We start from the raw sequence: 15,720 nt of genomic DNA, 5'->3' as shown, positions 1-15,720 counted from the left end.
ACCTGTTTAGAGCCAAGTGTGCCACTATTCATGTACCATTAACAGGTCTTTGACCTTGACTCCACTGAACACCACTGTGATAAACCAGGCATTTCTGCCTTACCTGTCAATTAAATTTGGACTAATTAGGCACAAACTCCTACAGAAATACTCAAAAATCCAGTGGAAAGCCTTAACAAAAAAACAAGAAGCCGAAATAAGGAGACCAACTCTGTATGAATGCAAAAGTTTTCGATTGTTATCGTTATTGCATCATTGTTCTTCGTGATTTTTCCTACATGATATTTTATGTATAATTAAAGGTCTTGCAACATCCACTGGTCTGAGACCTGCTGAGCTGCCTTAGATCCACTGAGATGCACAAATTAGCCGACAGAGTTTCTCTTACAAACCCGTTCATTTTATTTCCTTATATACACACAAACCCTCATCTGTACTTTCTCTAACTCGGCTCTCGCTGGCAGGTGGTATCTCAGACAGCAATCTTGTATGCAACAACTGATTGCAAATCACTAAACAGCCCTTTCATTTCCTGAAAGAGCTGGTGTGATACCAAGCGCAGTGCTGAAAAAAGCCTCAGAAACTGGCCACTGTGTAAGGACGTTTCACACTGCTGGTCTACACACAGCCACTACTTCTATAACATGCTTCGTTAAGTTTTGTTCCTTTTAGGGTGACTGCTTTCTTTAATAATGAATAGCTCTGCTACTTAAATGAACACACTGCATGCATCGACAAAATGTCAAATAGACAAGATGTACTCTTTTGTTTCATCATTTCTGTTATGTATTTACATATAAGTACAATCTTTCTACCAAAATTCGTTCCCTATGCATCATGACTCTCATTGTAATCAGAATATATATCCGACGCAGATTACTTTTCTACATCAAGTTCAATCAGGATCTACTGGTTTGTTAATCTTCCTTTGTACGTCCATCTGAATTTTTTCTTTGTACGTCCATCTGAAGATTTGACTGTTGATTTGCAATAAAACTGTTCTGTTCCTCTCTGAGATGTACTGTATAATTTATGGACAGCATAATTTCTGAGGCAGCACAGTGTTGATCTGGAGGAATTGCTGCACAGGATGTCCCGGACAAACTGTACAAGGGGCTCGAGGCTCAGCTCTTTAATTTCTCACATGTTACATGGTTGTATTAATATTAATAATGCATATTTGCTTAGAAAAAACTGTGGTGCCCATTCTAATAATACAATATATCACTAAAAGTATGTGGACACGGCCACCAGCATATTATTTTCATTTGTTACAGCTCACACACTGCTAACAGGTGTGAAACGTCTGCCTGGCTGTTAAATATAAAAAAAATATGTATTTCATTTTCTTTTAACACTTCATCCTGGTCAGGGTTGCAGTGGGTCTGAATTCACTGTTAAACACTTGGCACAAGGCAGAAATAACCTGAACTGGGCTCCAATCCAAGTGTGTCTTTTGTACTAACCCTCATAAATAACAGAGGTGGTAATCAAGACAGAATTTGTTAATACTTCAGCTAAACAGTTAGCCATAACACTGGCATAAGAATGTCATAATCACGTCATGCAGGATTTCACATTTTAATGAGTGGTCATAAATGTTAGTCAGGCATAATAACTGTCATTACTAGTATTTATAATTATCCTGACAGCTAATGCGATGTTATAGGATGTTGTAACAGCTTTATGTGTAGAATCTATCAAGAAATCATCCTGTGCATGTTATAATACCTGACATAAGCTGTTCAACACACATAAAAGCATCTGGAATTAAAGGTTTATGATTTTCTCGTGTCATGTGAGGTTTAAGTAGAGAGTTTCCTCTCATCTATCATGTATCCAAAGAAATCATGCTCTAAAAGAAATCAAATTAGGTAGCAAATCTGACCTCTGTGTTTATTCTGTTAGCCGGAAAACGTTGTCAGACATTGTTTGGTGTAATCCTGGCTTAACGTCAAGCCCCCCTACTGTACATTTTAAGGATGTGTTTATGTGCACATTAAACTTTATGATATGTGCAATGAAAAATCAATTTTAATGACATTTTATACGGCTTATTTTCCTCGGGTAATAAATTTATATTTTGGATAGGGTGTCACAGCAGGATTCTCGAGGTGTATAAGTGTTTCCTAAATGACTGGTATTCACATTTAGATGTATCCATTTTCTAATTTAAAAAGCTTTCAGTTGTTCACTATATATATAGCCTGAATAAGGTTCATCTTAAAGTCATTGTGTAGGTGAATGTCAAGGTAATTTCTAGCAACATTTTTAAATCTAGGCTTATGAGTTGCTGTCTTTTCATTGAATATAGAGTCAGAAACGTTTAGTTGTTATTTAAACGGGATTTTCTCTGGTAATGGAAGGTATGCTTTATGTCAAGTCTTTTTTTGCTATTCTTTTCAATCAACTGCTTGCCTTCCAAAGGTGACCTTCCACTTAAGTAATGTTTTTAGAATTCCTGTATTCATCGGATGAAAGCAATTTTCAGTTCACAATTTTGATTATCTATCTGACTTATTTATAGCAGTGGTTTTTAACAATACACTGATTCAGACTGAGCCAGTAGGAATTTGCTTTAGATGCTTCTGAACCTTAACTGCAATTCTGTGGTGTTTTGTGGATTGCATCATCATCATCTGTTTGCTTTATGCTGCTCTGTCCAGTTGCCTCAGATCGACCCGGGGGTCAGTCGAAGCCTTATTTCTTATTCAATCACACCCGGACTGCTTTTGCACACCTTCAGCAGAGACAGTAGGATTCCAGTGGAATAATAAAACTTAAAATTTAGAAAGGCCAGCAGACAAACGCACACATTATAGCTGGTTTGGGACTTTATTTTATGTCCCTGCGACCTCTCGTCAAGCCAAAATATAAAATCGTTTCTCTACTGTTCCTGTGGGTTCGAAGTTACTCTCTCACACAGTGGAAGGTTGGTCTAACACAGGCAGGAAGCTTGAAGTAGCATTTCTCCACAGATGGCTGCACTGTTGATGCTCAGCAAATGTAAGTAGCTGATAGGTATGACAGGTTTCTCTTATGTTTGGATTCAGTTTGACTGACCTTGAATATGGAGGGAGGTTCTGACTGCAATGCGCTATTTACCTACACAAATGTAGCCGTCCTCCCTTCGCCTTCATCTCCACACTCATGTTCACCTCCTCCGCTATACACAGCCATCGTACTGGTACACTTCTTGTTTGTTTGTTTGTTTTTTTGTTGTAATCTTTCTGGTCATTATGTTGACATATATGACATTACATCTAAGAAATCTCTTAAAATCACAGAAAGATGGGGAGAAGGAACATTAAGTTTACCTGCAGTTTATTAAAGACTGTGTGTTTATTACAGCTGTGATGTTTAGCTCTGATAGTGGTTTAAAATCAATACAGCCTTTCAAGTAAAGTCAAATAAATAAATAGTGTGTGATGTGATGGTAAGCTGCTATTTACTTCAAAAATAATAAGTACAATTTATGTTATAATGGAACTTATAATGGCACGGTGGCTTGGTGGGTAGCACTGTCGCCTCACAGCAAGAAGGTTCTGGGATTTTTGCCTATTTGTGCTTGATAGAAAACTTCAGCTGCTCAACAGTCTGTGTTTATCACTGTCTGATTCCCATCATGATGAGTCACAAATTTTCAATAGGAGATTCTCTGGACTGCAGTCAGTCAGTCAGCAGTCATTGGCTCTCGTGTGGGCACTGATGCAGCCCTATACATAACTCATATTTTAGAACTGTATTTTTATGTAACTTCATATACTTTATAACAGCACTATACAGTGGTGTCTCTAATATATTAACATTAATATGTTTGCTGATATTTCTTAGGTACATGTGTTTCTGTCTTTATTTTATGTATTGTCCTGTTGGGATAGGCCTTGTGTCCACTGTGATCATGACAAGGATAAAGTGTTTATGGAAGATACAAAAAGAATGAATGTATCAGTAAAACAGTTATTAAAAACATAATTTTGTAAAGGTTAATTTAAAAAAATGCTTCATTATCTTTTTTGTGTTGTTTTGTTTATGCATTTTCTCCCCTTTACACGTCCAATTGCCCGATTGGGTCATGCTGCCTCTCCACCAATGCCGATCCCCGCTCTGATTGAGGAGAACAAAGTGAGTGCAATTCGGATCAGAGACACAACCTGACAGCACTCTTTTCCCGTCTCTGTGCAGGCGCCATCAATCAGCCAGAAGAGGTCGTAATCGCATTAGTTATGAGAGAGTTCCTATAGAGCTTTAATATCCCACCCCAATCATTGTTCATGTGGCTTCTCAGCCCAGCCGGCAGGCAGAGCTGAGACTCGATACGATGTATTCGAGATCCCAGCTCTGGTGTCCCAGCGTGTGTCTTTACCGCTGCGCCACCTGAGCAGCGTCAGTGCTTCATTATCTTAAACAATAATTTATTTTATGTTTATTGATGGGTGGTATAGTGCTGGAGGAGGTAGCTTATGTGCTACTGTATATACAGTGCCTTGCAAAAGTATTCAGCCCCCTTGAACTTTTCAACCTTTTGCCACATTTCAGGCTTCAAACATAACGATATGAAATTGTAATTTTTTGTGAAGAATCAACAACAAGTGGGACACAATCGTGAAGTAGAACGAAATTTATTGGATAGTTTAAACTTTTTTTAGAAATAAAAAACTAAAAAGTGGGGCGTGCAATATTATTCAGCCCCTTTACTTTCAGTGCAGCAAACTCACTCCAGAAGTTCAGTGAGGATCTCTGAATGATCCAAAGTTTTTTTTTTGCCACATTTCAGGCTTCAAACATAACGATATGAAATTGTAATTTTTTGTGAAGAATCAACAACAAGTGGGACACAATCGTGAAGTAGAACGAAATTTATTGGATAGTTTAAACTTTTTTTAGAAATAAAAAACTAAAAAGTGGGGCGTGCAATATTATTCAGCCCCTTTACTTTCAGTGCAGCAAACTCACTCCAGAAGTTCAGTGAGGATCTCTGAATGATCCAAAGTTGACCTAAATGACTGATGGTGATAAATAGAATCCACCTGTGTGTAATCAAGTCTCCGTATAAATGCACCTGCTCTGTGACAGTCTCAGAGTTCTGTTTAAAGCGCAGAGAGCATCACGAAGACCAAGGAACACACCAGGCAGGTCCGAGATACTGTTGTGGAGAAGTTTAAAGCCGGATTTGGATACAAAAAGATTTCCCAAGCTTTAAACATCTCAAGGAGCACTGTGCAAGCGATCATATTGAAATGGAAGGAGTATCAGACCACTGCAAATCTACCAAGACCCGGCCGTCCCTCTAAACTTTCAGCTCAAACAAGGAGAAGACTGATCAGGGATGCAGCCAAGAGGCCCATGATCACTCTGAATGAACTGCAGAGATCTACAGCTGAGGTGGGAGACTCTGTCCATAGGACACAATCAGTCGTACACTGCACAAATCTGGCCTTTATGGAAGAGTGGCAAGAAGAAAGCCATTTCTCAAAGATATCTATAAAAAGTCACCTGGGAGACACACCAAACATGTGGAAGAAGGTGCTCTGGTCAGATGAAACCAAAATCGAACTTTTTGGCCACAATGCAAAACGTTATGTTTGGCGTAAAAGCAACACAGCTCATCACCATGAACACACCATCCCCACTGTCAAACATGGTGGTGGCAGCATCATGGTTTGGGCCTGCTTTTCTTCAGCAGGGACAGGGAAGATGGTTAAAATTGATGGGAAGATGGATGGAGCCAAATACAGGACCATTCTAGAAGAAAACCTGTTGCAGTCTGCAAAAGACCTGAGACTGGGACGGAGATTTATCTTCCAACAAGACAATGATCCAAAACATAAAGCAAAATCTACAATGGAATGGTTCACAAATAAACGTATCCAGGTGTTAGAATGGCCAAGTCAAAGTCCAGACCTGAATCCCATCGAGAATCTGTGGAAAGAGCTGAAAACTGCTGTTCACAAACGCTCTCCATCCAACCTCACTGAGCTCGAGCTGTTTTGCAAGGAAGAATGGGCAAAAATTTCAGTCTCTCGATGTGCAAAACTGATAGAGACATACCCCAAGCGACTTGCAGCTGTAATCGCAGCAAAAGGTGGCGCTACAAAGTATTAACGCAAGGGGGCTGAATAATATTGCACGCCCCACTTTTCAGTTTTTTATTTCTAAAAAAAGTTTAAAATATCCAATAAATTTCGTTCCACTTCACGATTGTGTCCCACTTGTTGTTGATTCTTCACAAAAAATTACAATTTCATATCGTTATGTTTGAAGCCTGAAATGTGGCAAAAGGTTGAAAAGTTCAAGGGGGCTGAATACTTTTGCAAGGCACTGTAGTGCAGCGTTGTGGGAGATTTGGATTTGAACCTTGCCCCTGGTCCCTGTCCCCAGGTGTAAATGATCAAGTGTCATGTATGATAACCTATGCTAAACTGGCAACCTGTCCAGAGTGCATTATTTGCCTGTGTTGCTCCAGATCCACTGTGACTCCATTCAGGACCAAGTGGTTATTGAGGATAAATACATGAGTAAATGTTAGATCTAGGCAAATTTTTGTTGGTGTAGATTTGTTCTTTATGTGGAAACACTAGCAAACATGGATTTACAGACATTATTAAACAAGAGAATCTTAAACATACTGAAATTAGGACTTCAAACCATTTATAATGGTCATGATTCTATGCTTTTGATCACACAGCTATTTTATAGCCCCATTGTTTACACCATTAAAAAGAAAAGTACAAAAATGTAATCAAATTTAGATACCTATACATGCATATAAATGAAGCTGAGGAAGACTAAAATAGAGAAATGATTGTTCTGTTTTGAGTGAGTATGGCAGAATGTTGTATTATTTAACTTGTCGACAGTGCTGAAGCTGGTTTTATAAATGATCCTGAGCCCTGCCTGTTCATGCTTTTTCATACTGGTATTTTTTCTTACCTTCCCACAAAATAGACTTCAGAGAACAAGTCTTCAGAGAGGATTCGGGTAGGTCTCTGTCTCAGCAGGCACCTATTGTAGAGTCATTAAAGTCTTTGCAGTATTTCCTCTCATTCGTCCTCTTATTCTCTCGGTTCTTACTTCTCTTCCCTTTCACATGCCATTTTACTATGTTTTCTGTCACTCTCTTACCATCTTACCTCGTTTCCTTTGCACTTCTGAATGCTCTTTACAATGCCCGGTCCATTTTAGTCTGGTCTCTCACATTGTCTTAGATACCTGTAAGGAATTCAATCAGAGATGAGGATTTAGGAGTCAAAGTAATTCCCACAAGCACCAAACTAAAGTCTATATCAGATAATCTATGTGAGATGTGGTCTGACTGCAAATCTGAGATTTCTGACCTTCACTGTTGCTTATATAAATTTTGTATGATGTAGTTAGAGAAAAAAATAAAGAAAAACCTCTCTTTCTCTAGAACCTCTCAGATTATTTTCTTTGTAAGATGGAAGAAGTGCAGGATTTATGATTTCTTTAATGTTTCTGGATATGAATATTGAAACGTCATTGTAGCTGCAGACAAGGTCAAAAAGCTCTTTTTTGTCTGCACATTCTGTCTAGCCTGCTTGTGCATCATTAAAATAAAAATACGGCTTCTGTCTGTAATTAAAATACATTTCAGTTAAGATTATTTAAGACGGGTGGGGCTAAGTGGGTAGCACTGTCGCCTCACAGCAAAAAGGTCCTGGGTTTGATCCCCAGGTGGGGCGGTCCGTGTCTTTTCTGTGTGGAGTTTGCATGTTCTCCCCGTGTCTGCGTGGATTTCCTACGGGAGCTCCGGTTTCCTCCCACAGTCCAAAGACGAGCAAGTGAGGTGAATTGGAGATACAAAATTGTCCATGACTGTGTTTGACATTAAACTTGTGAACTGATGAAGCTTGTGTAACGAATAACTGTCATGAACGTAACCAAAGTGTAAAACATGACATTAAAATCCCAATAAACAAACTTTCTTTAGATCATTTGTTTTAGAGAGATATATAAAGCCCATTTTTATATCTCCAGATCTGTCTTTTAAGTGGATCATTTATTTTTGACTTGGTTGTCCTGATTTGGTTTGGTTTTTGTTAAAACCACATTTTCAGATTTTTTTACCATGGCTAAAATCTGGCAACCATAACCATAATCTGCTACCCTCACCTTGATTGTAGACCTCACACATTCATTACAAGGTTATTTGTTTGTTTACTTGTCTCCTTGCTTGTTCCTTTTAAAAATGTATTAACAGTTAAGAGGAGTGTAGCACTTTACCAGCCACTTTTAGTAGGAAGCAAACACAGACCTTAAATTCCCTTGATTGATTATCGGATTGATTGAAGGAAATGTGTTTTGGCAGTGCTGAAGGGATTTGGTCCAGGGACAAGTCCGCTTTGAATAAATTCTGTTTGAATGAGTGTGTCTGTGTGATGGGCATGTCAAACAGTGAGAAATTATGAATGTTAGCATTGTAAACGTAAGGGTTGAACTAGAGGTCTTGTGCATTTGCTAATGCTTTCAGACTGTGGAGTTCATTAAAGTTCAAGTCATCTCTCATCACTCTGGTAATCAGGATAATCCTAACCCTTAGGCTAACCTGCTAATGTGTTTCCTTACTAAACATGACATCAACGCTGACTCTTTCATGCCAAAAGTGGAATACACCGATCCTTGACTCCCATCGTCACCTTAATTTGTGGAAATTGAACCTGATGAAAGAAAATGCTGCATTTATGTGCTGTTTAAATCAAAAGAAGCAGGTTTATGACCACCAAATGGTTGCACATAAATGGCTTAATAAAAGTGTTTGGTTTTTTTGTTAACGAAAGCCTGAAAAACAGTTGGAATCCCATGGTTTCTAATTTGTTACAGTCTTTGGTTTGTTGATGCTAAGTCTTTAATAATTAAATTTTCATGTACATTTACTCATATTCTAACCACATTTCCGCCCATTGAAATTTCTCTGGTGGTTGTAGTGGCCCCACGCCTTATTAAACCACTATGAAAGCAGCAACCCATTGGTCCAGCTTAAAGTTGTCTGGCCTTCTACAACAGATGATGTTTGACTTGAACATAAATTAACAAATTGGCACTGTGGGTGTCCAGTCATTCTAGTTAAAACTGACTAATTAGACTAACTAAATAACTAATTTCTTTGTGGTGAGTTGGTCAGGTGTATAATTTTTCAGCTGCTCTGGTTTGTTAATGATCTATACATAATAAGACAGTTGGCATCCCCACCCATCCATGTTCATTTGCACTACTGTGTTAAAAAAAAAATCAGTGTTGGGCTTTTTGCATCTTGAAGGAAGCATGTGTTAATCCTCACCCTCCCAGTTTGGTAGTTGTTTTGTCATAGTGAAAGTGGCAACTACATTGAAAGACCTGTAAAAGACGGTTTTGTGATAATTGTGAAGGGCAAATTCAACTGAATAACATGTAAAGTGAGGTAAAGGTATGGATTACACCATGCTGTTTTTGTATGTTCTCTGATCTATGTTGTATGGAGCAGTACCTGCCAGTTTTGTTAACTTGCTTGTTTAGCCTATTTGCCAGTGACATTACTATTCAGTGTTTTTAAAGTTAATGTGAAAGCATACTAGCCTGTGGATTTGTTAGTGTGTAATGATAATGTATTGTAATGCATCCATAATTTATTGTGTGACATCTGTATAGTACTGCTTTTTTCTTCATTTCACGAGCCAGTTGTGTAAATTATTTTCAGCAGCACCTACAGGCATCTTACTTTTTTAGATTCACAACATTAGCGGACACTTTTATTCAAAGCAACATACAATTGTAATCAAACACAATTCAAGCAATTGACTGTTAAGAGCTTTACTTAGGAGCCTTAAAGTGGCAACTCGTTGGTGGTCGAGCTCAAACCAGCGACCTTTAAATCTGTAATAGTGCTGAACCATCACTACCCACAAGACCTCATACATCCAAAGCACACGCTCTACCACACTGTCCAAAAGACCACTTTAAATCCTCTTGCAATAGGACCAGTTAGGTGTCAGCATATAGAAGGAGGGTGGACAGTGATATTGGAGGGGTTTGTGTTCCCCTGAGGAGTCTGTTAGTTGTTTTGTCATCATCTGAGGGAAAATAGATCTAAAAACTGCTTCTCTGTAGTCGGTCCTGATGAGCTTTAAAGCACCACAGACATGTTCTCTACAGAACTCCCAGCTCATCTTATTTCCAGTGTCTGTACTACATATGTAATGCGGAAAATTTAATTGTATATGTAAATACATTCATTTATTAGAACACTACAAATATAGTTTTATACAAACATATAGGCAGTTTTTACGTATAATGTGTGTAAATTGTTTATGCATAAATTGTGTGGTAACATTTTACATGTTGATTCATATAAAATTTACCAGTCTGGATAGGAGGCAGCTGGTATGTGCTTCCTCAAAGGCACAGTATACTGGAGTGCTATTAAAGGTATCGAATGTACGTATATTAAATGACTAGAACACGGTAGAATCAAATATGATAAACTGGGTCACTGGGATTTATGCATCCTTGGGATACATAGTACATAGTGGTGATGCAGGTTAGGCTTTTTTATATTTTTTTGTCTTGGTTTGTGTCAGTCAAATATTCTTTGGGAACTTTATCTCATGCACAGTTGTTCTGCAGAACAAATATATTCAGACGAGTGCCAAATGCTTACTTCCATACACATGAGCTCACTGATGTGTAATCTTTTATTAATCAATAGAGGAGAAAGTGTGACAGCCCTCAGGCTCAGAGAGCAGGTCCAAATGTTTTTGCATGGGTCTATTAATTGGTTGGAATCTGTTTTTTTTTGCATCTGAGCAAAACTAATTATAATAAAGCTACTGTGTATTGTGAGTCAGCACAGCGATGCGGCAGCTAGTGCTGATGTTGCACAATTCCTGTATGCCTGTATGCATTTCCTCCATCTACCATGGTACAATTGCCCATAGATGCAAGTAATAGTGTCTGAGTGAGTGAATATGTGATGTACTGGAGAGAGTGTGTTCCTACCTTGTGCTAAGTGCTTTCAGGACAGACTCTGAATTCTGGATGCTCTGGTTACTGATGATAAATGCACAAATAAATCATGTCATTGTGAAAAATATAGGTATACAAATATTTTTGTCATATTTCCCACTCCTAGAAAGAACAGTGACCAAGTGGTTTACACCTCCCTGTGAAATTCATTACTGCAAAGCAGAGGTTCTATTATCCATGTCTTGGGGGGGATACGAATATGAGAACTGCTTCTTTCTAGTTGGTCCAGACGTACCACTGATACGCTCAGGACTGAATCCTCTGCTCAGAGTCAGATCTTATTTTCTCTGGCTGTCTGTAGTTGTTCAGCAGATGTCATGGAGAGAAATGAGGTGTCTTTGGAAAGACATATCTATCTGAAACAGACTGGAAGTGCACTCATATTAAATCAGTGACCACATTCATTCATTTTTTATGTCAGGAAAATGTATAATGTGTAAATGTATAAAGTTTCTCTTTTTCTCTCTTTCTCTCTGTAGTTGTGTGGCTGTGGACTGTTGGGCGTGGGGATTTGGTTGGCGGTGTCTCAGGGCAGCTTCGCCACCTTTTCGCCCTCTTTCCCCTCCCTCTCGGCTGCGAACCTGGTCATTGCCATAGGTGCCATCGTCATGGTGACAGGCTTCCTGGGTTGCCTGGGCGCCATTAAGGAAAACAAGTGCCTGCTCCTGAGTGTGAGTATAGTCGCGCCAACACACATTCAAACGCACACATTTATACAACACATTCAAACTCACACACCTATACACACATTCAAACTCACACACCTATACACACATTCAAACACACACACCTATACACACATTCAAACACATGCACCTATACACACATTCAAACACATGCACCTATACACACATTCAAACTCACACACCTATACACACATTCAAACTCACACACCTATACACACATTCAAACTCACACACCTATACACACATTCAAACACATGCACCTATACACACATTCAAACACATGCACCTATACACACATTCAAACACATGCACCTATACACACATTCAAACTCACACACCTATACACACATTCAAACTCACACACCTATACACACATTCAAACTCACACACCTATACACACATTCAAACACATGCACCTATACACACATTCAAACACATGCACCTATACACACATTCAAACTCACACACCTATACACACATTCAAACACACACACCTATACACACATTCAAACTCACACACCTATACACACATTCAAACACATGCACCTATACACACATTCAAACACATGCACCTATACACACATTCAAACTCACACACCTATACACACATTCAAACTCACACACCTATACACACATTCAAACTCACACACCTATACACACATTCAAACACATGCACCTATACACACATTCAAACTCACACACCTATACACACATTCAAACTCACACACCTATACACACATTCAAACTCACACACCTATACACACATTCAAACACATGCACCTATACACACATTCAAACACATGCACCTATACACACATTCAAACACATGCACCTATACACACATTCAAACTCACACACCTATACACACATTCAAACTCACACACCTATACACACATTCAAACTCACACACCTATACACACATTCAAACACATGCACCTATACACACATTCAAACACATGCACCTATACACACATTCAAACTCACACACCTATACACACATTCAAACTCACACACCTATACACACATTCAAACACATGCACCTATACACACATTCAAACTCACACACCTATACACACATTCAAACACATGCACCTATACACACATTCAAACTCACGCACCTATACACACATTCAAACTCACACACCTATACACACATTCAAACACATGCACCTATACACACATTCAAACTCACACACCTATACACACATTCAAACACATGCACCTATACACACATTCAAACTCACACACCTATACACACATTCAAACTCACACACCTATACACACATTCAAACTCACACACCTATACACACATTCAAACACACGCACCTATACACACATTCAAACACATGCACCTATACACACATTCAAACTCACACACCTATACACACATTCAAACTCACACACCTATACACACATTCAAACGCACACATTTATACAACACATTCAAACACATGCACCTATACACACATTCAAACACATGCACCTATACACACATTCAAACTCACACACCTATACACACATTCAAACACATGCACCTATACACACATTCAAACTCACACACCTATACACACATTCAAACTCACACACCTATACACACATTCAAACTCACACACCTATACACACATTCAAACACATGCACCTATACACACATTCAAACTCACACACCTATACACACATTCAAACACATGCACCTATACACACATTCAAACTCACGCACCTATACACACATTCAAACTCACACACCTATACACACATTCAAACACATGCACCTATACACACATTCAAACTCACACACCTATACACACATTCAAACACATGCACCTATACACACATTCAAACTCACACACCTATACACACATTCAAACACATGCACCTATACACACATTCAAACTCACACACCTATACACACATTCAAACACATGCACCTATACACACATTCAAACTCACGCACCTATACACACATTCAAACTCACACACCTATACACACATTCAAACACATGCACCTATACACACATTCAAACTCACACACCTATACACACATTCAAACACATGCACCTATACACACATTCAAACTCACACACCTATACACACATTCAAACTCACACACCTATACACACATTCAAACTCACACACCTATACACACATTCAAACACACGCACCTATACACACATTCAAACACATGCACCTATACACACATTCAAACTCACACACCTATACACACATTCAAACTCACACACCTATACACACATTCAAACGCACACATTTATACAACACATTCAAACACATGCACCTATACACACATTCAAACACATGCACCTATACACACATTCAAACTCACACACCTATACACACATTCAAACACATGCACCTATACACACATTCAAACTCACACACCTATACACACATTCAAACTCACACACCTATACACACATTCAAACTCACACACCTATACACACATTCAAACTCACACACCTATACACACATTCAAACTCACACACCTATACACACATTCAAACGCACACATTTATACAACACATTCAAACACATGCACCTATACACACATTCAAACACATGCACCTATACACACATTCAAACTCACACACCTATACACACATTCAAACACATGCACCTATACACACATTCAAACTCACACACCTATACACACATTCAAACTCACACACCTATACACACATTCAAACTCACACACCTATACACACATTCAAACTCACACACCTATACACACATTCAAACACATGCACCTATACACACATTCAAACTCACACACCTATACACACATTCAAACTCACACACCTATACACACATTCAAACTCACGCACCTATACACACATTCAAACACATGCACCTATACACACATTCAAACTCACACACCTATACACACATTCAAACACATGCACCTATACACACATTCAAACTCACGCACCTATACACACATTCAAACTCACACACCTATACACACATTCAAACACATGCACCTATACACACATTCAAACTCACACACCTATACACACATTCAAACACATGCACCTATACACACATTCAAACTCACACACCTATACACACATTCAAACACATGCACCTATACACACATTCAAACTCACACACCTATACACACATTCAAACACATGCACCTATACACACATTCAAACTCACGCACCTATACACACATTCAAACTCACACACCTATACACACATTCAAACACATGCACCTATACACACATTCAAACTCACACACCTATACACACATTCAAACACATGCACCTATACACACATTCAAACTCACACACCTATACACACATTCAAACTCACACACCTATACACACATTCAAACTCACACACCTATACACACATTCAAACACACGCACCTATACACACATTCAAACACATGCACCTATACACACATTCAAACTCACACACCTATACACACATTCAAACTCACACACCTATACACACATTCAAACGCACACATTTATACAACACATTCAAACACATGCACCTATACACACATTCAAACACATGCACCTATACACACATTCAAACTCACACACCTATACACACATTCAAACACATGCACCTATACACACATTCAAACTCACACACCTATACACACATTCAAACTCACACACCTATACACACATTCAAACTCACACACCTATACACACATTCAAACACATGCACCTATACACACATTCAAACTCACACACCTATACACACATTCAAACACATGCACCTATACACACATTCAAACACATGCACCTATACACACATTCAAACTCACACACCTATACACACATTCAAACACATGCACCTATACACACATTCAAACACACACACCTATACACACATTCAAACTCACACACCTATACACACATTCAAACACATGCACCTATACACACATTCAAACTCACACACCTATACACACATTCAAACACACACACCTATACACACATTCAAACTCACACACCTATACACACATTCAAACTCACACACCTATACA

General features: G+C 38.7%; 1 protein-coding gene across 1 annotated transcript in view; it reads left to right on the top strand.

The window, feature by feature from the left end:
- tspan9a (tetraspanin 9a) overlaps window positions 1-15,720 on the top strand; it is a 122,775-nt gene that overhangs the window by 68,631 nt on the left and 38,424 nt on the right. The window contains exon 2 of the mRNA XM_063004788.1: window positions 11,499-11,690. Coding sequence (XP_062860858.1) covers window positions 11,499-11,690 — 192 coding nt within the window. The remainder of the gene's footprint in view (window positions 1-11,498; window positions 11,691-15,720) is intronic.

Source organism: Trichomycterus rosablanca, chromosome 11, assembly GCF_030014385.1.
Source record: "Trichomycterus rosablanca isolate fTriRos1 chromosome 11, fTriRos1.hap1, whole genome shotgun sequence".
Taxonomy (NCBI): Eukaryota; Metazoa; Chordata; class Actinopteri; order Siluriformes; family Trichomycteridae; genus Trichomycterus; species Trichomycterus rosablanca.
The sequence above is the reverse complement of the archived record's forward strand: the minus strand, read 5'-3'. Positions and strand labels throughout refer to the sequence as shown.